The 22,928-nt window shown below is 43.1% G+C and overlaps 1 protein-coding gene across 1 annotated transcript in view; it reads right to left on the bottom strand.

The window, feature by feature from the left end:
* The window catches only part of Itpr2 (inositol 1,4,5-trisphosphate receptor type 2), a 185,142-nt gene that overhangs the window by 110,168 nt on the left and 52,046 nt on the right, over nt 1-22,928 (bottom strand). The window contains exons 10-19 of the mRNA XM_090325301.1: nt 17,940-17,984; nt 11,250-11,401; nt 9,551-9,650; nt 7,970-8,130; nt 6,319-6,460; nt 5,688-5,849; nt 3,639-3,811; nt 2,779-2,898; nt 2,215-2,400; nt 568-819 (exon numbers count right to left, since the gene is read on the bottom strand). Coding sequence (XP_090181427.1) covers nt 568-819; nt 2,215-2,400; nt 2,779-2,898; nt 3,639-3,811; nt 5,688-5,849; nt 6,319-6,460; nt 7,970-8,130; nt 9,551-9,650; nt 11,250-11,401; nt 17,940-17,984 — 1,493 coding nt within the window. The remainder of the gene's footprint in view (nt 1-567; nt 820-2,214; nt 2,401-2,778; nt 2,899-3,638; nt 3,812-5,687; nt 5,850-6,318; nt 6,461-7,969; nt 8,131-9,550; nt 9,651-11,249; nt 11,402-17,939; nt 17,985-22,928) is intronic.

The raw sequence follows: 22,928 nt of genomic DNA, 5'->3' as shown, positions 1-22,928 counted from the left end.
TCCAATGATCACAAATTATTTCACTCTCGCTTTGCCAGGCACTTGTAACTCACACCTGTTAACCCAGCTACTCAGGAGGCTGAGATCTGAGGATAGTAGTTCAAAGCCAGCCCAGGGAAGGAAAGTCCGTGAGACTCTTTATCTCCAGCAAAAAGCCAGAAGTGGAGCCGTGGTTTAAATGGTAGAGCCCCAAGCTTGAGTGAAAAGCCAAACAAGAGCACAAAGTCTTGAGTTCAAGCCCCGGTACAAGAAGAACTTATTTGCAGGTACCAGATAAATGGTCTTTTCTTTTTCCTTTTTCTTGTAGTTGTGGATCTTGAACTCAGGGCACCGTCCCTGAGCATTTTGTGTTCAAGCCTGGCGCTCTACCACTTGAGCCACAGCTACACTTTGGGTTTTTTGTGGTTCATTGAAGATGATGGCCTCACAGACTTTCCTGCCTGAGCTGGCCTCCAAATGCCATCCTCAATTCAGAGCCTCCTGAGGAGCTGGGACTTTGGTCTCCATGTGGATAGGCATGTGTCCCCTCTCCCCAGGGAAGGCCCGGCGTGGCGTGGGCACACATACTCGTGAATGGAAATCTTGCAGGGTATCTCTGTCCAGAGGCGGGCATAGCGCACAGGAACCACAGATTCCTGTGGGTCTCGGTCCACGTGCATGTGAAGCATGAGGCGGCAGAAGGACGCACGAAGGTCAAAGGGCAGGCCCTCGTCAGACATGCAGCGCAGAATCAGGTCCACAGAGAGCTGCGTGGAAATCTGATTGATGGCCAGATACTGGCGATCCAGGCACATTCTGGCAAACAGGTTGAGCTGATACCTGAGGAACATTCAACATGTCACGAGGTTTTCTCACTCCCCACCCGTACGTGTCTGCCAAACACAGCCCAGCTCAAAACTCCCCTGACAACACAGACAGAAAACTCTGTGGCCTTCATTACATTTTTCTCTTTCTGTGGGGTTTTTTTTTGGTTTTTGTTTTTGATCAGTCCTCAGGTTTGAACTCAGGGCCTGGGCACTGCTATCGCTGAGCTCTTTGTGCTCAAGGCTGGTGCTTGACCACTTGAGTCACAGCTCCACTTCTGGTTTTTCTGGTGGTTCACTGGAGATCAGAGTCTCATGGGATTCCCTACTGAGGCTGACCTTGAACCGCGATCCTCAGCTCTCGGCCTCCTGAGTAGCCAGGATGACAGGCGTGAGCTGCCATGCCCGTCTAGCTATCTCTCACATTATTTTCTTATTTATTTCATTCTATTATTTTATTTTATTATCAAGTAGTTGTACAAAACAATCACAATTCCTGGTGTGCATGACGTATCTAGATCAATGTCCCTTCGCCCATCAATCACTCCCAAGTTTTCTTTTTTAAGTCTTTTATGATTTGTGCCAGCTGGGGATGGAACTCAGGCCTGGGCGCTGCCCCTCAACTTTCTCATGCAAGGCCTAGTGTTCTACCTCTTGAGCCAGCTCTCTTTTCCAGCCTTTTGCTACTTAGAAAAGGTTTTGTCACCTCAAGCTGGCTTTGAACTGCAACATCTAGATCTCAGCTAGCTGAGTAGCTGGTTCAGGTGTAAGCCACCAGGCTAAATTCTGCCTTACACTTTACCCTTTCGACTCAACAACCCAGCCACAGGCTTCCTCTTGTCCTCTCTTCCTCAGGAAGAAGATTGCTTTCGCCACCTGCTGGTCAAAACTGGTAACGACAGTCACATTCTCTTTAGAGACTCCAAAATCTTACCTCCACCCAACAGGCAAAACCAGCCTTTTTCCCAGCCACTAGACCAACCACCAGCAATTGTGCCCCTTAGCTATCCAGGAGGCTGAGATCTGAGGATGGAAGGTTGAGGTTAGCCTGGGCAGAAAAGGCCGTGAAACATTTGTATCTCCAATTATGCAGAAAATAGTGGAGTTTGTAGCTCAAGTGGAAGAGCACAAGCTTTGAGAAAGCTAAGGCAGTGTGCACAGGTTCGGAGTTCAAGCCCTAGTACTAACACAGAAAGGAAGAAAGAGAGAACTGGGGGGGCAGGGAGAGAGGGAGGGAGAAAGGGAAGAAGGAAGGAAAAGAGAAGGAAGGAGGGAGGGAAGGAGGGAAAAAGGGAAGGAAGGAGGGAGGGAAGGAGGGAAAAAAGGAAGGAGGGAGGGAGGGAAGGAGGGAAAGAGGGAAGGAAGGAGGGAGGGAGGGGTGAGGGAGGCAGGCCGGGCCTGCAGTGCCCACCTGTAGTAAGTGAGCACCTCCAGGTCGGCTTTGGTGCCCTCCTTGGCCTCCTGGGCCAGGTGGCGAATGGCTTTGCCATGTGGCTCCCTGTTGCTGTCAATCCAGTAGAGCCATACTTCTTCATCGTCCATGTCGTCTGGAAGAATGGCACTCTCCAGGGCGCTGTCTCCTTGCATGGAGACCAGCCTGAAACCAATGACACAGGAAACATGACCACAGAAACCATTCTGATTGAGGTTGTGGGCATGTGCGCGCATGCGCACACGTGTGTGTGTGTGTGTGTGTGTGTGTGTGTGTGTGTGTGTGTGTTGGTACTGGGGCTTGAACTTAGGGCCTTGTGCTCTCACTTGGCTTTTGTGCTCAAGGCTGGCTCTCTTCTACTTGAGTCAATGTCTCACTGTGTATGTGGTACCAAGGAAATGAACCCAGGGCTTCATGCATGCTAGGCCAGCACTCTACCACTAGGCCATGCTCCTGCCCTAATTTTTTGTTGTTGTTGTTGTTAAATGTTTCCACTACTTAGAAAAATAACAGTCAGTAAAGGTGTCTCCATTTCTGGCTTACTTGGTTTGAATGAGAATGTCAGCGTTTCCAGGACTCAACATGAATTTACAGATGAGTTCTTGCGTGACTGGAATGGCGGTGGAATTAGATACACACAGATCAGACAAATAATCCAGAAACCTGCCAGCAGAAAAACAAAACAGAAAGTAAGCATTGAGACACTCTAGTTTCAAGTCATCAAAACAAAAATACAATTTAGCCTGGAGCCAGTGGCTCACGCCTGTAATCCTAGCTGCATATGAGGCTGAGATCTGAGGATCGTGGTTCAAGGCCAACCCAGGCACTAACATCTATCTCCAATGAACCAGCAGAAGACTGGAAGTGGTGCTGTGGCTCAAGTGGTAGAGCGGTAGCCTTGAGTTGAAGAGTCCTACAACCAACCAAAAACAAACAAACAACAACAACAAAAAAAAAAAACCCACACAATTAATTAACGATAAAAGCAACTTATTTTTAGATAAATACATAGAATTTTTTGATAGACAGATACATGGATACATAGCTGGGGTTTTTTTGTAGGTGTTTTGTCAGTTGTGGGGCCCAAACTTAGGGCCTGGACATTGTCTCTGAGCTCTTTGTGCTCAAGGCAGGTGCTTTACCACTTGAGCCACAGCTCCACTTCTGGTTTTCTGGTGGTTCACTGCAGATAAGAGTCTCACAGATTTTCCTGCCCAGGCTGGTTTTGAACTATGATCCTCAGATCTCAGCCTCCTGAGTCGTTAGAATGATAGGCGTGAGCCACTGACAATAAATATCCCATTATTTGTCCATGGAAGTTTGAAAGAATTCAAATTTCCAAGGGTGTGCAAATAAAAACAAAGAGCTGAATCTCATCAAACACAACCTCCGTCACTTCGAACCTTGGCTCTCGATTTCGTCTGAGCAAGTTGACAAACGTTTCTATTTCTTTCGCCGTAATGTGTTTCTCTAGGAGTTTTCTGTTGTTGTGCAACAAAGCTGTGATCGTATCTTCTGCTAAAATATCATAGCCAATCTGGGACTGCATGACACAGAAATTCTTAGCGATATATTCCTAAGGGGGGGGAGAAGAAACAAGTTGGCACGTGAGCGGTTGCCAGCTGGTAGTGTTAATAACAGCCTTAAGCTGTTCACCATAGAAAATACACAAAAGTGATGTAGGAGGAAAAGCAAGATAGAGATTTGTCCCTGAGGAAAGCTTTATAAGGAAGGAAATATAAGCCTATTAGAATACATTAGAGTATGTAGTGTGTGTGTGGGTGTGTATGTGTGGGTGTGTGTGTGTGTCTATAACTCTCTTAACTTTTTTACTCAAGACTGGTGCTCTACCACTTGAGCCACAGCCCCACTTCTGGCTTTCTGGTGATTCACTAGAGATAGGGGTCTCACGGATTTTTCTGCCTGGGTTGACTTTGAACCCGGCTTCTCAAATCTCAGCCTCCTGAGTAGCTGGGATGACAGTCATAAGCCACTTAATGCCCAGCCAACACTAATGACGACATGGGCAATGCATTGTGGGAAATCCCAAAAGAAAACAAATTAAAATAGTAATGATGTGGTAAGTAGTTGAGATTGTCACCACCCTAATAAAAGCCCTTGGCATGGACAAATGACAGAAAAGAAACTGATCCCGCGATATTTCATCCACAAAACGTGAAATCCCAGTGGGTAGCTAACAACCCAAGTAGTTGGGTTGCATACAATCTTCTCCTTAAATTCATGGTATGATCTTAATATCTGCAACGAGCCTGCACACACATGACCCTGGCTACGCAGTCTAAGGCTGTCCCCCAGGCAAACACTTGATACCTCCACTTGAAAAACTCAAGGTGTCAGCAAACATCAGTGGGTGATGCCTGCAATCTCAACGATTCAGGAGGCTGAGATCTGAGGAACTGGGTTCAAAACTAAGCCCTGCCAACAAAGAACAGGAGACTCTTACTTAACTCCAACTAACCAGCACAGAGCCAGGAGTGGAGCTGTGATTCAAATGGTAGAGCACCAGCCTTGAGTAAAATTTAAGGGACAGCACCCAGGCCCTGAGTGCAAGCTCCAGTACGGTGCTAAATAAATAAATAGCAGTCTTGCGTCCCATAGAAATTACTGGAATGGACATCTGCCATGCAAACGGCCTTGCAAAAATCATCTCGAATTATATTCAAGGCAGCACTTTTTGCAGCCTTTCAAAATAATGGTTTCCCCCCCCCCAGGTCCATCGATCCATTTCCCTGCTCATGACAGCCTACCATTATCATTCTTCCTGACGAGTGAGAAAGATCCCACGGTACCTAGAAGCATCCGCCACGTGTTCTGGACCACTCATGGTGGATGGACACACGGGCCCAGGGGGGAGGGGGTGGGGAACAAGGGTGTGCGAGTGTCTTCGCCCGATCCTGACTAGATTGATTAGATGCATACCCGGGAAGAACAAGTCTGCCCCACAGCGCCGCTCTGTGGTTTTCCCGCGAGTCTCCGTGCTGACCCCACAGGGGTCCCACCACCCACTAGGAGGGTCCCGGCTCCCTTGGGCGTCGGGCCCATTCCTAATTCCTAGGCAAGACAACAGCCACCAGAGGGCCACGCCCATCCGTCAAAGAACCACGCCCACCCCCACAGGACCACGCCCGTCCACCACAGAACCACGCCCATTCATCAAAGACCACGCCCGCCCACCAGAGGACCACGCCCACTCGTCAAAGACCACGCCCTCCACCGCAGAACCACGCCCACTCGTCAAAGGCCACGCCCGCAAAGACCACGCCCGCCCATCAGAGGACCACGCCCACTCGTCAAAGACCACGCCCACGCACCACAGAACCACGCCCACTCATCGAAGACCACGCCCGCCCGTCAGAGGACCACAACCACTCATCCAAGACCCCGCCCACCCTCCAGAGGGCCCCCCCTCCGCCCCGCCCCCTACTCCGGACCTGGTTCTTCCTGTAGTCTTGCTGCGAGTGCCGCAGCACGCGGTAGCAGAGCCGCAGCATGTACTTGTAGGGAGCGTAGCGCTGGTCCCCCAAGTCCTCGAGCCTCAGCATGGAGCCCTCCCCGGCCTTCTCCTTGAAGGGCGCCTTAAGAATCCCGAAGACCTGCCGGGAAGGAAGGGACCCCGCCTGGGTGAGTGTGCCACAGGTTCACATTGGCTTTGTGCCGGCACGAGGACTCGAACTCGGGAACTCTCCCTCTCCTTGAGCCACCGCACCCCTTCTGGTTCTCCGGTAGTTCACTGGAGATCAGAGTCTCACACACTTTCCTACCCGGGTTGGCTTTGAACCCTGATCGCTCCTAGCTCAGTCTGCTGAGGAGCTGGGGTGACAGGCTGAGCCCCCAGAGAACACAGACCTCACTGAGGCACATCGCCCAGTCCAGCCTGGTGATGGCTGGATCCCAAACCTGACACTGCAGCTCCAAAGCCAGCCTGATCAAGAACCAGCCTCCCAAACCTCTCCCACACTTCAAATGTAATCAGGGTCTGGCTGGGGTGCCATTTGTTTCCCTGCAAGAGGTAACTGATACCAAAACTCTCCTGACGTACAGTACAAAGAGTTCAAAACCCACCTGAGCCAATATGTTCTGCTCCCTCATGAGTTTCTGGCGCTCCCGGTTTGGCTTGGTGACCACGACATCCAAGACGTCCTGGCCGTTATTTGGCACATCGGCCACAAAGAAGATAAGGTCCTCCAACAATTTAGTTACAAACCTATCCACACAAGGAAAAGAAAATGGGCATTCTCGCTTGCTTAATGGGGCTTTGGTGTTGTTGTTATTTGTAAAACCTGAAGTCACCAAAGAAGGACATGAGTGGTAGAGTGCCCGTCCAGCGTGCACAAAGCCCTGGGTTCGATTCCTCTGTATCACATACACAGAAAAAGCTAGAAGTGGTGCTGTGGCTCAAGGGGTAGAGCTCTAACCTTGAGAAAGTCCAAGGACAGTGCTCAGGCTCTGAGTTCAAACCCCAGGACTGGCAAAAAATAAATAAATAAATCTAGGTGGGCACTGGTGACTGACACCTGTAATCCCAGCTATTCAGGAGACTGAGATTCAAAGCCAGCCTTGGCAGGAAAGTCCATGAGACTCTTTTCTCCTATTAATTACAAAAAGCCAGAAGTGGAACTGTAGATCAAATGGTAGAACACCAGCCTTGAGCTAAACATAGCTCAGGGATAGGGCCCAGGCCTTGAGTTCAAGTCCAAGACCACACTCACACGTAGAGGAAGAAAGGTGTGGTTCAAGTGGTAGAATGCCATCCTTGAACAAAAGAGCCAAGCAACAGGCCCTGAGTTCAAGTCTCAGTACTGGCACCAAAAAAGTATGGGGGGAAGGGAAGAAGAGGAGAATGACGAGGAAGACTAGCAGGAGGAAGAGGAGAAAGAAGATGAGGTGGAGGAGGAAGAGGAGAGGAGGTGGAGGAGGAGGGACAGGAAGAGAAAGAGAAGGAGGAGGAAAAAGAGAAGGGGGGAGGAAGAGAGGGAAGGGGGAAAAAGGGGGAAGGATGGGGAGGAGGAGAAGGGAAAAGAGGAGGAGGAGGAAGAGGGGAGGAAGAAGGGGGCAAATCACTTCCCTCCCTTTTTCCGCAGATTCCCAACATTCTTTGCTTTCTTAGTGATACTAGGTAAAACTTAGACCAGAAAATTCTACAACACATCGAGGAAGGCTGAACGTGTTGGCTTATCCCATAGCCAGAGTCTTCCAAAATCGTTCCCTTTGGCTCCTCTGCCCAGCTTCGAGTAAAAACAAAAATACATAAATAATCTAAAAAGCCAAGGGTGTTAGTTCTTTTCAGAAGGAATTTGGTATTGAGTCTTCCAATTGAATTAGCCAATAAACTCAAGGGTTCTTGGCAGCTCTGACTGCATTTACTGGAAAATGGATTTTCTTATCTTCTTTCTTTTTTTTTTTTTTTTGTCAGTACTGGGGTTTGAACTCAGGGCCTGAGCACTGTCCTTAGGTTTTCTCAAGGCTAGAGCTCTACCACTTGAGTCACAACACCGTTTCCGGCTTTTTCTAGGTATGTGGTACCAAGGAATCAAACCCAAGTCTTCATGCATGCTAGGGAAACACTCTTACCACTAGGCCAAACTCCCAGCCCTCCATTTTTAATCAGGTGGATTTATGGAGAATGCTCTCCCCTCAGAGTCATCAGGGGTTCAAATCACCCCAAGAACTGACAGCTGCCCCTTGGACAGTCCATTTTGAACGGGTTGCTAACCTCCTCTCGTTCTGAGTTATTGTGCCATTTTCCAGTTTCTTCACCGTGGTCGCCAAAACCTTATTGGCATCATTGGCAAAGTCTAAGTCTCGAACCTCTGACAGCGGGACGGACACAATGGCAAAGGCTTCTTTATCTTCTTTGGTTTGACACGTTCCGATCTGGAAGAGTTGGGGGGGGGGGTTTGTATTTATTTGTTTGTTTGTTTTAGCCAGTCTTGGTCTTGAACCCCGGACCTGGGTGCTATCCCTGAGCTCTTCAGCTCAAGGCTAGCTCCCTATCACTTGAGTCACAATGACACTTCCAGTTTTCATTGGAGCCTCAAGGTTGGAAGTGGTTTTGTGGCTCAAGGGGTAGAGCACTAGCCTTGGGCTGAAAGAGCCTCAGAGACAGCACCCAGGCCCTGAGTTCAAGCCCAAGACCAACCAAAAAAGTCTCCAATGGACTTTGCTACCCCAGCTTTGAACTGCAATCCTCAGATCTCAGCCTCCCGAGTAGCTAGGGTGACGGGCGTGAGTCATGGGCACTCAGCTTGTTTTTGTATATTATTTTTTATCTTAAAGTGAACTCTATAAAGTAACTGCATAAATAAAGGGAATTCTATGAAAAGAAACTCTTGTCTGGGAATTATCACATCCCAGTCCTGTTACAGAAATACAAAAACAGATAATCCAACCCAATCATTGACAAGACTGAAATCGAAAATCGAAAATCCTGGAGAGATATAGTGATTTGTGTGTGTGTATGTGTGTGTGTGTGTGTGTGTGTGTGTGTGTGTGTGTGTGTACTAGGACTTGATCTCAGGTCCTGGGTGCTGTTCCTTAGCTTTTTCATTCAAGGCTGGCATTCTAGCACTTAAGCCATAGATCCACTTTCTTTTCTTTTCTTTTTCTGCCAGTCTTGGGGCTTGAACTCAGGGCCTGGGCACTGTCCTTTGGCTTTTTCAAAGCTAGAGCTCTACCACTTGAACCACAGCACCACTTCTGGCTTTTTCTGTGTATGTAGTACCGAGGAATCAAATGCAGGGTTTCATGCATGGTGGAAAAGCACTTTACCACCACTTGGCCAAACTCCTGGCCCTCCACTTCTATTTTGATTCGGGTTAACAGAAGATGAGAATCCCATGGACAGTTCCTGCCCAGGCTGGCTTTGAACTCCGATCCTCAAATCTCAGCTTACCAACTAGCTAGGACCACAGGCCTAAAGCCTATATCTTGAAGACAGTGATTTTTGTTTTGCATGCTCACTTCCTGCCCTGTCCCCAGAGTGCCACTGGAAATGTGTCCTTTTCACGCTTGTCCTCTGATTGACTTTCAGCAGAGGGGAAAAAGATGTATCTCTTTCTAGAACCTTCTCCTCCCATCTGTTCCTCATTTTTGCTGTCTGTGCCTGGTATCCTGCTAATTCAGCCCATTCGCATAACAGTTATGCTAGGAACAAGGAGAAAGGCATGCTGGGAAAAATGTATGACAACCCTCTGTAGATAGTATCTAAAGGAACTTGTTCTCCAATCCCTGATCTGAGAAGGCAGCATCAGTAAAGAAAAAAAAAATGAAAATATTGTTGATAAAAATGCTGTACCTTCAACATAACAGGCCGTTCTTCATCTGCATCAATGGGAATTCCAGTGCTCGTCACCCAAGTATTGGTACACAAATGTCTTAACCGAACATACGAGTTCCTAAGATCAAAATATAAAACGCAGGTTGAACACACGTCGCACACATTAAACATCTTTGTGTATACTTAGCCCCATTCCGCAATTCACTCAAGCTCCATCGACGGTAAGAAAAACCACGTGGGCCAGGTGGTGGTACCTGGAATCTCAGCTGTTCAATAGGCAGAGATAGGAGGATCACAGTTCAAAGCCAGCTGAGGCAAGAAAGTCTACGAGACACTTGATCTCCAATTAACCAGCAAAATACAGCCAAAATAGAGCTGTGGGTCAAGTGGTAGAGCACCAGGCTTGAGTGAATATTTTAAAGGACAGTGCTCAGGCTCTATGTGTAAAATCAGAACCAACACGCATTTTTAAAAAACTTCTGGACTGAATAATGAAAGGAGTAGATAAATGAATTAATAAAGTGAGGGTTCTAATGCAATAAAAGTAAATGAGAAAACTTCTGCTATAAGTGTTTGGTTGCTTTTCATTTTAGTAGCCAAAGCTAATACATTAGTCGAAGTAAATGGCTATACATTTTTCATAACTTCCTTTTCCCCTTTTTCACATGGTTTTACTTCTGAAAATCTGAGTTTTCAGAAGTTCGAAAAACATGTCAAAACTTTTCGAAATTTTATAGTTTACATATGCAAATCTTACCTATTAAATAAAATTGAGTAGGCATTAATGGCTCACACCTGCAAATCCCAGCTACTGAGGAGGCTGAGATCTGAGGGTCATAGTTCAAAGCCAGCCTAGATAGGAAAGCCAGTGAGACTCTCATCTCTCAACTAAAATCAAAAAGCCAGAAGTGGAGCTGTGGCTCAAATAGGATAGCACCTGCCTTGAACAAAACAGCTAAGGGACAGTTCACAAGCCCTGAGTTCAAGCCTCAAGACCAGCACCGTGTGTGTGTGTGTGTGTGTGTGTGTGTGCATATATACACATGTGTGCATGTAATATTTAATATCATTTGTGATTTTATTATAATATATTATATGTTATAGTATACATTATAAAATATATGTATTTTATATATAATTAATAATATATAGTATATTATACTTATTATAATACAATTATATTATAATATTATATAATATACAATTCTATTTTATTATGATTATAACATTTATATATTCTAATAATTCTAATATTGTAATATTAGATTATTATATTAATTGCATTATAAATTATAAAATATAAGTATGTTAATATTATAATATATTGGCATTATATTAATATTATATTATAATATCTATATTGTATATTATATTAATATTATATTATGTACTATAACATGCATAATATATGATACATAATATAAATATAATAAATATGATATAACTATAAATGTAAATAATGTGTTTATTATGTTATATATTTACAGATAATATACAATACATGACAGACGTAATATACATACTAGTTATGTAATGTAAAAATAATACAAATGCAAGTGTCTAATATAAAATATATATGAATCCATACATAGGAAAGATGTAAATATAATATAAAATCTATGTCTTGTGAAAGTATGTGAATTATATCATATAAATTCCTGCTATATATTTTTCTTTTCCCAAGAAGCCTCCTCCTGCAGGCCCAGTTCCCTCTCACCTGGGGACCAGGCAGTCAGCCCTCTGCAGTGTGGTGGCGTCCAGCTCAAAGAGGGACGCGATGTCATTGCCATGAGGCACGGAGACCAGCGTGTAGGTGGTCTTCTCCCCACCCTGGCGCCTCTTCCTCGAGGCTGGAAGGTCTCCGTCTCTCTGTGGAAGAGAACACAGGCATTCACTCTTCCCCTGCCTCCTCTCCTTCCCAGAAAGACTCATCCCCAGTGCTGCCAAGTCCCAGGGGTGTCATAAACACACTTGGACTTACAACAGTTCCTGGTAGAAAACTAAAAGCACTCATCTTTCCCCCTTGACCACCCTAGCTGCGACCTCACTGAATCCCCACCCTTCCCCTAGCCCCCTCCCCAAACTCATCCTGCCACTGTGAAAGAGCTAGCCTGTGACCTCGAGCCACAGACACTGTGAAAAACCCCTTTCCTACCATTCAAGGTAAGACTGCCTTTGGCCACAGACCGTGGCTCACTCCTGTAATCCCAGCTACTCCAGAAGCTGAGATAGGAGGATCACAGTTCAAAGCCAGCCCACCTGAAAAGTCATGGACTGTCAGAAAACTCAACGTGGCTCACTGTGGCTCAACGTGGGAGAGTGCTGGCCTTAAGGAAAAGAGCTCAGGTACAGAGTGCAAGCCCTGAGTTCAAGCCCCAGGGCTGACAAAACAAAAACATTGCTTTCCCATTCTGCACAAATAGCCCCTTCCCCTATGTCCATTCTACTCCCAGAGCTCAAAGTATTTCCTTATAGTTTCAAGCCCTTTTCTGCATCTAGACATCTATTTACAAAGTAATGTTAACCTTTCACCGTTGAGGCAAACACAGAAGATTCACCATGAGACTCTTATCTCCAATAAACTACTCAGAAAGGCTGGAAATGGCACAAGGGGTAGAATGCTTGCCTTGAGCAAAAAGAAGCTCAGAGACAGTACCCAGGCCCTGAGTTCAAGCCCCAGGCCTAGGGCCCCCTCCCAAAAAAAAAAAAGGAAGAAAGAAAGAAAGCAAACATAAAACTGTCGGAAAAATATATGATGCTTTCCATCATTAAATATCTGGAAAACACCAATCAAAAAAGTACAATGTGGTATCACCCACTGTCCGAACAGCTACTAGAACAGCAAGTATCAAAAAGACAAGAAATTCCATACTATTTCATACTCGCTACTCAGGAAGTTGCTATCTGAGGATCACAGTTCAAAGCCAGCCCACAAAGGAAAGTCATAGAGGCTCTTAACTCCAACAAACCAGCAAAAAGCTGAAGTGGAGAGCTGTTGCTCAAGAGGTAGAGTATTCACTTTGAGTGAGAGTGCAAAATGAGAGTGCAAAGCCCTGAGATCAAGACCTAGCGCTGGTACAAAACCAAAAGCAAAAGATAATATTCACTGGAAGTATCTGCACACAAAACAGCTCCAGTGGTACAGTGCAAACTTAGCCCACATCATACTAAGATGCAGAACTGGGAATGTGGCCTAGTGGTAGAGTGCTTGCCAAGCATGCAGGAAGCCCTGGGTTCAATTCCTCAGTGCCACATACACAGAAAAAGCTGGAGAAGTGGAGCTGTGGCTCAAGTGGCCTTGAGCAAAAGAAGTTCAGGGACAGTACCCAGGCCCTGAGTTCAAGCCTCACTACCAACAAAAAGAAGAAAATATTGCTGTTCTACTACATGGAGTCTAAAAAGTAAAGAACAAACAACACAAAGGCTCTCACCACATAGAAACAGACAACCAACAATACAGTAAGGGGCCATGCTGGGGAGAGGGTGTAGAAAGTTCCAGTTAAATAGAACAAGTAAGTCCTGAAAGCCAAGACACTGAGTGAGGACTATAGCCACATATCTTGTATTTTGTACTCAGGTTTATGTATTTATATATGATAGAGCTATCGTGTATGTACATTCATTATATAATATATATTATATTTGTTACATATGCAATACATGCATACATACATGCATACATGCTTGCATGCGTTATATAGTCAATATAATAATATAATTTATAATAATGTATATGTTATATAACATTTATAAAATATTATATACATATATTCTTTTCAGTCCTAGGGCTACCACTAGGCTACACACCCAGCCCCAAATATTTTATGTTTTATATAAAATATATATTAAATATATAATATATAATATATTACATATATAATAACATATAATGTATATTAAAATATATATCAAATATATGTTTTATAATGTTTCATAATAGTGCATTTATAATATATCATATATCATAATAAATAATATGAATAAAATATACATTTATAATATATTATATATAACATAATACATAATGATTGTATGTTGTATATTATACAATATATTATATGTTGTATTCCTATACAATATAATATTTGTTATATATTATACATTATATAATATATTATAATATGTGTTATATATTATACATTATATAAGCCATATTACACATTCTAGATTATTTACTTTTTATATTATATTGTATAGGTTATACACAGTCTTAGCTGCCGCCACCCAGAAGGAGCTCTGAGACATGGTAATTTCAGGGACTCATCTTATAATGAGAGGACTCTTCACTCCCTCCCACAAATACATCAATACTGCACAACTTGTGAAATCTCACTATACACAAAAGATCCTTCCTCCAAAGTCTAATCACACTGCCCAGAACTGGAGTGATAAAAAGTTTTGGAGTGTGTGTGTGTGTGTGCCAGTAGTGGGTCTTGAACTCACAGCCCTGGGTTCTTGCTTAGCTTTTTCACTGAAGGCAGATTCGCTTATCATTGAAGCCAGCAGTACCAGAGAAAATTGGAGAAAAGAATCTCATGCATTTGTTTGCCTGGACCGGCGTGGCACGTCGATCCTCTAACCTCAGCCTTCTGGGTAACTACAATTCTAGGCATGAGCCGCTGGCTCCAGCCACAGTGATATAAATCTGGGCAGTGCCACAAAATATTCTAAACACTTCCGGTTCGTAGGGGACATTGAAAAAGAAGAAAGGATGATCAGATTCTTAGCTGGCCATGAGAGCTTTCCTGCATATCCTACCTGTTTGTAAAATTAGAAAATAATAGATTCCTTTCAAACATGTAATAAATACAGCAATTTGGATCTTAATGGGGGCTCTGAACACATTCGCCTCGTTTCTTTGGTACCCTGCATTAACCTCTAAAACATCACAAATGGAAGGCAGTATTGGATAAAGGGTTTTAAATCACATTGAGGAAAAAAAATCACGGGGCAATAATAAGATAAGGGAAAAGAGGAGAGGAAGAATTAGCGTAAGATCCCAGGGGAGAAGGGAACTCTGCTGTGAGAAACTGATTTCTTCTTTTTACAAGCTGGAGATAAATTCCTATGGCTCCTTGTATGCTCTTTCAGACAAAAAGTGATTGTTGCTAGGTGGTAAATGGTTTAGAATGTAAGAAAGCTGGGCTCCTTGGCTAACACTTGTAATCCTATCTACTGAGATATGAGGATGGAGGTTCAAAGCTAGCTGGGCAGGAAAAGTCAATGAGACACTTATCTCCAAGGAGCCAGCAAAAAGCTGGAAGTGGGAATGTTGTTCAAGTGGTAGAGTGCTAACCTTAAGTGGAAAAAAAAAATGAAGGGAAAGCTCAAGGCCCCGAGTTCAAGTCTTACTACTTACAAACACAAACACACACACACACACACACACACACACACACACACACACACACACGATAAACTAATAATCCTATGAAAACTGTCTTTCAAATAAGATGGTTACTTTCCAGCAATAGCTATTTCAGAATGTCAGAACATTCAGTCAGCTAGTTGTTTTAAGTTTTAGGGTTCTCTCTAAAAAATAAAACTCAAATTACTTGAACTCCAAAAGGAATTTTCCTTTTCACTCCTGGAAAGTCAACTGATAATAGCCATATCTCTCCAATACTATATTGCTCCAATACTCAACCATAATCATCTTCCAGATTCAAGCCAACTCCCTAAGCCTTGAACTGGACATTGTATAATCTTAACTATATCATCTTTTGAGTTTTTTGTTGGTGGTGGTGGTTGTGGGTCTTGAACTCAGGGCCTGGGCGCTGTCCCTGAGCTCTTCAGCTCTAAGCTAGTGCTCTACCACTTTTAGCCACAGTACCACTGCCTGTTTTCTGGTGGTTCATTGGCGATTAGAGTCTCATAGGCTTTTGTGCCCAGGCTAGCTTTGAACCACGATCCTCTGATCTCAGCTTCCTGAATAGCTAGGATTATAGGTATTAACCACTGGGATTAACATCTTTTAATTTTTTCCCTTTCTGACTCATGGCTTCTACTATTGAAAGCATTTCACTCAGTCAGATGTAGCCTTCAAACTTGCTACAAAATTTTCCATTCATTGGTGAAAGATTGGAACCATTTACCTTAAAATCAGAAACTAGACAGGGATGCCCACTCTCTCCACTTCTCTTCAATATAGTGCAGGAACCCTTAGCCAGAGCAATAAGGCAAGAAAAGGACATCAAAGGGATCCACATAGGGAAAGAAGAAATTAAACTATCCTTATTCACAGACGACATGATCCTCTACTTGAGTGACCCAACAAACTCCACTCCCAAACTACTAGAATTAATAAACTACTTTAGCAAAGTGGCAGGATACAAAATTAACCTTCAGAAGTCAGTAGCCTTCTTGTACACCAACAATACACAAACAGAAGGCCAAATCAAGAAAATCATCCCATTTGCAATAGCCCCCAAAAGAATAAAATACTTAGGAATATAGTTAACCAAAGATGTAAAGGAATTATTCAGTGAAAACTATAAAAGCCTAATGAAAGAAATTAAAGAGGACACTAGGAAATGGAAAGACATCCCATGCTCATGGCTGGGGAGAACCAACATAGTGGAAATGGCTATACTGCCAAAATTGATATACAAATTCAATGCAATCCCCATCAAAACCCCAAAGACATTCTTTACGGAAATTGAAGATATAATCCAAAGATTCATATGGAACAAGAAAAGACCTAGAATAGCCAAAACAATTCTAGGCAAAAAGAGCAATGCTGGTGGTATTACAATACCAGACTTCAAACTCTACTATAGAGTCATAGTAACAAAAACTGCTTGGTATTGCAACAAAAACAGACCAGACCATCAGTGGAACAGAATAGAAGATCCAGAAATAGAACCACATACCTATAGGCAACCTGTACTTGACAAAGGAGCCAAAGATACTCAGTGGAACAAACACAGTCTATTCAATTATTGGTGCTGGCAAAACTGGGCAGCCACATGCAGAAAACTAAAAATTGACCCTAGCCTTTCGCCATGCACAAGCATTAACTCAAAGTGGATCAAAGACCTCAACGTCAGACCAGAAACCATGAAACTGCTGCATGATAGAGTAGGAGAGACACTGGAACTCATAGGCACAGGCAAAAGATTCCTGAACAGAATCCCAGGGTCACAAGAGATTGGAGAGAGACTCAATAAATGAGACTACCTAAAAATAAAGTTTCTGTACAGATAAAAAGATAGTTGCAAAAGTAGAGAGATGGCCAACCAACTGGGAAAAGATATTCACCAATAATACATCTGACAAATGCTTAATATCCAGTATCTACAGGGAACTCAAGAAACTAATCCCCCCCCAAACCCAATAAACCATTCACTAAATGGGCCAGGGAACTAAAGAGAGACTTATCAGGAGAAGAGATTAAAATGGCAGAAAAGCATATGAGAAAATGTTCATCATCCATGGTCATAAAGGAAATGCAAATAAAAACAACCCTAAGATACCACCTTACCCCAACAACAATGGCCAAGATTTTGAACTCAGACAATGACAGATGCTGGCGGGGTTGTGGAGTAAAAGGAACCCTACTGCACTGCTGGTGGGATTGTAAACTAGTTCAGCCACTCTGGAAAGCAGTGTGGAGGTTTCTTAAAGAACTGAAAATAGACCTTCCCTACGATCCCGCCATACCACTCCTGGGCATCTATCCTGAACAGCATGACCCAAGATATGATAAGGACACCTGCCCAGCTATGTTTATCTCTGCACTATTCACAATAGCCAGGCGATGGAAACAATCCAGATGCCCTACTGCAGATGAATGGATAGAGAAAATGTGGTATATATACACAATGGAATTCTACATAGCCAACAGACAAGATAAAATAATGGCATTCGCAGGGAAGTGGATGAATCTAGAGCGAATCATGTTGAGTGAGACAAGTCAAGACCAAAGGAACAAAAGGCGCATGGTATCCTTAATATGTGGCTATTAAATCCAAAGAGTACAAGAGCGAGGACTCAATAACTGCATACCCAAAGCAATGGACATGGTAATGGAAATATACAGATAACTAACTATATAGACATAAAAACCTATGACTCTATAGACATAATGTTTTATTTCATAAATTAATATGTTTCTATGACATACAAACCCTCAGCCTAATTGTGATTAAGTTCTAAATACTAAGTTCCAGTGATTGTAAATAGAGATTCCATCCTTGAACACTTGTTTGTTAAACTTGTCATTTAAAATATGATGTAAAAATCAATGTTAATAAATTCTTAAAAAATGATGTAAAAATCAATGTTAATAAATTCTTAAAAAATGATGTAAAAATCAACATTAATAAATTCTTAAAAAAAATTTTCCATTCATTCATATAAAACCTAATGAGCAAGATTTGAGAGTTGAGGCAAGAAATCTACTCACCACATTTTTTCCCTCACTTTGGGCATCTTGATAATCAGGATTCAGCTAGAAGAGTAAAAGGAAAATTAGTTATGAAATATTAACAGTCTTAGCAACACCAAGGATCCTTATTTCAGTTTCTTGACTACATTTAATATCTAATAAGCTAAATCAGTGACTTAATAAATGTTAAATTTTAAACTCACTCCCTAGTTGTGTGAGGACTGAGGACAAGCAAGGAATGATGACAATTTCAATCTCTCTAGGAAAAGGTTGAGCTGCCACAAAAACCACCATTAACCAATAACTTAAAAACAGATTTAAAGGGCCAGGGGAGTTTGGCCTAGTGGTAGAGTGCTTGCCTAGCATTCACAAAGACCTAGGTTCAATTCCTGGGAATCACATTCATAGGAAAAAGTCAGAAGTGGTGCTGTGGCTCAACTGGTAGAGCTCTGGCCTCAAGAAAAGCCCAAGGACAATGCTCAGGCCCTGAGTTCAAGCCCCAGGACTGGTAAAGCAAAATAGATTAAAAAAAAATAATAATACAACACTAGTGGCTCATGTCTGGAATCCAAGCTACAAGCTCCTTAGGAGACTGAGATCTGAGAATCATGGTTCAAAGCCAACCTGGGCAGTAAAAATTGCGAGACTTTTTTTTTCTTTTTGGTCGTAGGACTTGAACTCTGGGCCTACGCATTGTCCCTGAGCTCTTCCACTCAAGGCCACAGCCCTACCACTTATGCCACAGTGCCACTTCCGATTTTCCGGTGATTAATTGGAGATAAGAGTCTCATGGACTTTGGTGCCTGGGCTGGCTTCAAATTATGATCCTCAGATCTCAGCCTCCTGGGTTGCTAGGATTATAGGCGTGAGCCACCAACCCCCCCAGTTCCTAAGACTCATATCTAATTAACCACCAAAACCCAGAAGTGGAGCTGTGACTCAGGTGGTACCACACCAGCCTTGAGCAAAAAAAACTAAGCAAGAATTTAAGACCCTGAGTTCAGGTCCCAGTACTGGCATACACATCAAAATAAAATTTTTTTCCAGAGTATTTTGCTGCTTTTTTTTTTCTCTCTCTCTCTAAAAATACTAACAGCAGTAATCACTAAAATGATTAGGATGAGAATGAGTGGGAAAAAGTTTTTAAATAAGGAAGGTAAAGTCACATGATGGTTCCTCAATCTATTAGGACTTTGAAGAAAACATTTACTTATGTTAAAATATAAATCATCATCTAGCCATGGAGAGAAAACAAATATGCTCTTTAATCATTTATTCAATAAATATTAATAGAGCATATATGTATAATGGCCAAGACCTTGACACACAGCCCATTAACCAAGACAACCTTACGATCCAGGAAGGAAAATTCCACCAAACCCGAATCAGCTAGAATACGAAGGAGGATATGAGCAGAGATATTAGACAGAATTGAATCACTTATAAATAATATAGGTAAGAGGGAGGAGGAATCTGAAATGGACAAATTAATTCAAGAATTATTTATGGACAGCTAGCTTGCAATAAAGCTTGAAAGAGGTGTAGAATTCAAACTGAAAAAAAGGATCAACTCAAATAATGGGATCTTTCAACCATAGATACACTGATAGACATATAAATCAATGGATAGATGGATGATAGATAGATGGATAAATGGATGAACGGATGGACGGTGTGTAGATAGATGAATGGATGATGGATGGATGGATGAATGGATGGACAGATGGATGAATCGATGGATGAATGGATAGAGAAACAGATAGATGAACAGATGGACAACGGATGGGTGGATGGATGGATGGATGGATGGATGGGTGGACAGATGAATGATGGATGGGTAGATGAATGATGGATGGACAGACAGGTAGATGGACAGATAGATGGACAGACACATGAATAGATAGATAGTAGATGAATGGGTAGATGAATGGATAGACAGATGAACAGATAATGGATATCTAGATGGATGGATGGATGAATGGACAGATAGATGGAGAGAAAGATAATAGATAGATGGCTGGATGGATAGACAAATGAATAGATGGACAAATGGATAGAAAGCAGATGAATGGATAGGTGAATGGATAGACAGCTAAGACATATAAGACGATAGGTGGATGGACAAAAGGATGAATAGATGTTCGGTTAGATGAATGGATGGATAGAAGGACAGACAGATATATTCAATCTATGCCTCCAGAAGGCATAGAAACTTATTCCTTTTGATCTCAGACCTCCTAAGAGCTGAGATTATAAATGTGAACCCTAAATACACAATATACATTTTCATACAGAATAAATTATGTATGAGGGTCTGTGGCCTATTATCATATCATAGATTATAAATCTATATACACACACATACTTACAAACCTTTTCCTAGGTGTTTCAATATGCTGAGGTCTTTTCATATACTAAGGCTGAGCGATTTGATAAAGAATTTCAGGACAAGGCAGGGAGTTTGGCCTAATCGTAGAGTGCTTGTCTAGCATGCACGAAGACCCGGGTTCGATTCCTCAGTACCACATACATAGGAAAAAGCCAGAAATAGTGCTGTGGCTCAAGTGGCAGAGCTCTAGCCTTGAGAAAACCCAAGGACAGTGGTCAGGCCCTGAGTTCAAGCTCTGGGACTGGCAAAAAAAAAAAAATCTCAGGACAAGGCTGGGAATGTGGCTTAGTGGTAGAGTGCTTACCTAACATTCATGAAGCCCTAGGTTCAATTCCTCAGTACCACAGACACAGAAAAAGCTGGAATGACACTGTGGCTCAAGTGGTAGAATGCTAGCCTTGAGCGAAAGAAGCTCAGGGACAGTGCCCAGACCCTGAGTTCAAGCCCCAGGACTGGCAACAACAACAAAAAAAAAATCTCAGGATGACATTTAGGAAAAAAGAATGTTTTTTTAAAGAATTAACTGTAGGGATATTTAAAACTACAGCCTAGCCAGGCACCAGTGGTTCACACCTGTCATACCAGCTACTGAAGAGGCTAAGATCTCAGGATTGCGGTTCAAAGCCAGCCCAGGCAGGAAAGTTTATGAGACTGTCATCTTCAGTGAACCACCAGAAAACCAGAAGTGGTGTGGTGGCTCAACTGGCAGAACAATTAACCCTGAGCAAAAATTCTTTCCAGGCCCTAAGTTCAAGTCCCAGGACTGGCAAAAAAAAAAAAAAAAAAAAAAAAAAAAGAGAAAAAGGGGCCCAGAGTTTGGCCTAGTGTTAGAAAAGAAAAGAAGCCCTACCACACAGCTTTACTATTCATAGACTACACTACTATTCTGGTACTTCAGCATTCTGGTTTTTTTGTTTTCGTTTTTTTGCCAGTCCTGGGCTTGAACTCAGGGCCTGAGCACTGTCCTTGGGGCTTTCTCAAGGCTAGAGCTCTACTTGAGCCACAGCACCACTTCCCGCTTTTTCTATATATGTGGTACCGAGGAATCGAACCTGGGTCTCCATGCATGCTAGGTAAGCACTGTATCAGTAGGCCAAACTCCCAGCCAAGTATTCTGTTTTTAATCAAATCCTAAAGTTTGAAAGTTAGGAAATAAGCTTCTAGCGCCATCTGGTGGAGGTTTTGCCTACCTGCAAACAAATCTATCAAAACAGGGCACTACTAAATGTTTAATAAAATTATTTTACAATACAGGGAATACCTTGTTTGGGAAAGGATTATCCAAAGTTATCCATTTAAGATGGATGCCTGATTATAATCTCAGCTACCCAGGACCCTGGTGAGATCTGAGAACTCAGGTTCAAAGACAACCCAGACAAACAAGTCCCTGAGCTTTTTCACTCAAGGCTGTCACTCTACCACTTAAACCACAGCACCATTTCCAGTTTTCTGGTGGTTCCTGGGACATAAGAGTCTCGCAGACTCTCCTGCCCAGGCTAGCTTTGAACCACTATCCTCGATCTCAGGATAACAGGTGTGAGCCAGCAAAGCTTGGCTAGTTAGGTTTTTTTATTCTTAGTTGAGACAATATTCTCTGCCTTGATGTATAGTTTCCCTTCAGTGGTAACTTTCGTGGAAGTGGAGCTGTATGGCTCAAGTGACAGAATGCCAGCTTGAGCAAAACAGTTAAGGGACAACATCCAGGCCCTGAGTTCAATCCCCAGTGCACACAGTAGGTTTTAGGATTATTTCAAGGCATATGTGGTACACAAACACTCATTTCATGTAGTGGCATAATAAAGGACACATCGGGGATTTAGAAAAGTAAGAATCTTGGGCTGGGAGCATGGCCTAGTGGTAGCATACTCGCTTAGCATGCATGAAGCTCTGGGTTTGATTCCCTGGAACCACATACATAGAAAAAACCAAAAGTGTCGCTGTGGCTCAAGTGGTAGAGCTCTAGCCTTGAGAAAACCCAAGGACAGTGCCCAGGCCCTGAGTTCAAGCCCCAGGACTGGTGAGAAAGAAAGAAAGAAAGAAAGAAAGAAAGAAAGAAAGAAAGAAAGAAAGAAAGAAAGAAAGAAAGAAAGAAAGAAAGAAAGAAAGAAAGAAAGAAAGAAAGAGAGAGAGAGAGACAGAGAGAGAGAGAGACAGAGAGACAGAGAGGGAGGGAGGGAGGGAGAGAGGGAGGGAGAGAGGGAGGAAGGAAGGAAGGAAGGAAGGAAGGAAGGAAGGAAGGAAGGAAGGAAGGAAGGAAGGAAGAAAGGAGGGAGGGAGGGAGGGAGGGAGGAAGAGAGGAAGGGATGGCCCTTGTTAAGGCTAACTTGTCAGATTTTCCTTAGATTAACGTAGACAGCCTGGCACCAGGGACTCCCGCCTGTAATCCAAGCTACTCAGGAGGCTGAGATCTAAAGATCACAGTCCCAACCCACCCAGATGAGCAAGTCCACGAGACACTTATCTCCAACGAACCACCAAAAAGCCAGGAGTGGAGCTGTGACTGAAGTGGTGGAGAGGTGGCCGTCAGTAGAAAAGCTAATAGGAAAGGTCTAGGCCCTGTGTTTAAGCACCAGTAATAGGACAAATAAAAACAATAGCAATAATATAGGTAATATGGG

Source organism: Megascapheus bottae, chromosome 37 (genome assembly GCF_031878675.1).
Source record: "Megascapheus bottae isolate mThoBot1 chromosome 37, mThoBot2.hap1, whole genome shotgun sequence".
Classification (NCBI taxonomy): Eukaryota; Metazoa; Chordata; class Mammalia; order Rodentia; family Geomyidae; genus Megascapheus; species Megascapheus bottae.
The sequence above is the reverse complement of the archived record's forward strand: the minus strand, read 5'-3'. Positions and strand labels throughout refer to the sequence as shown.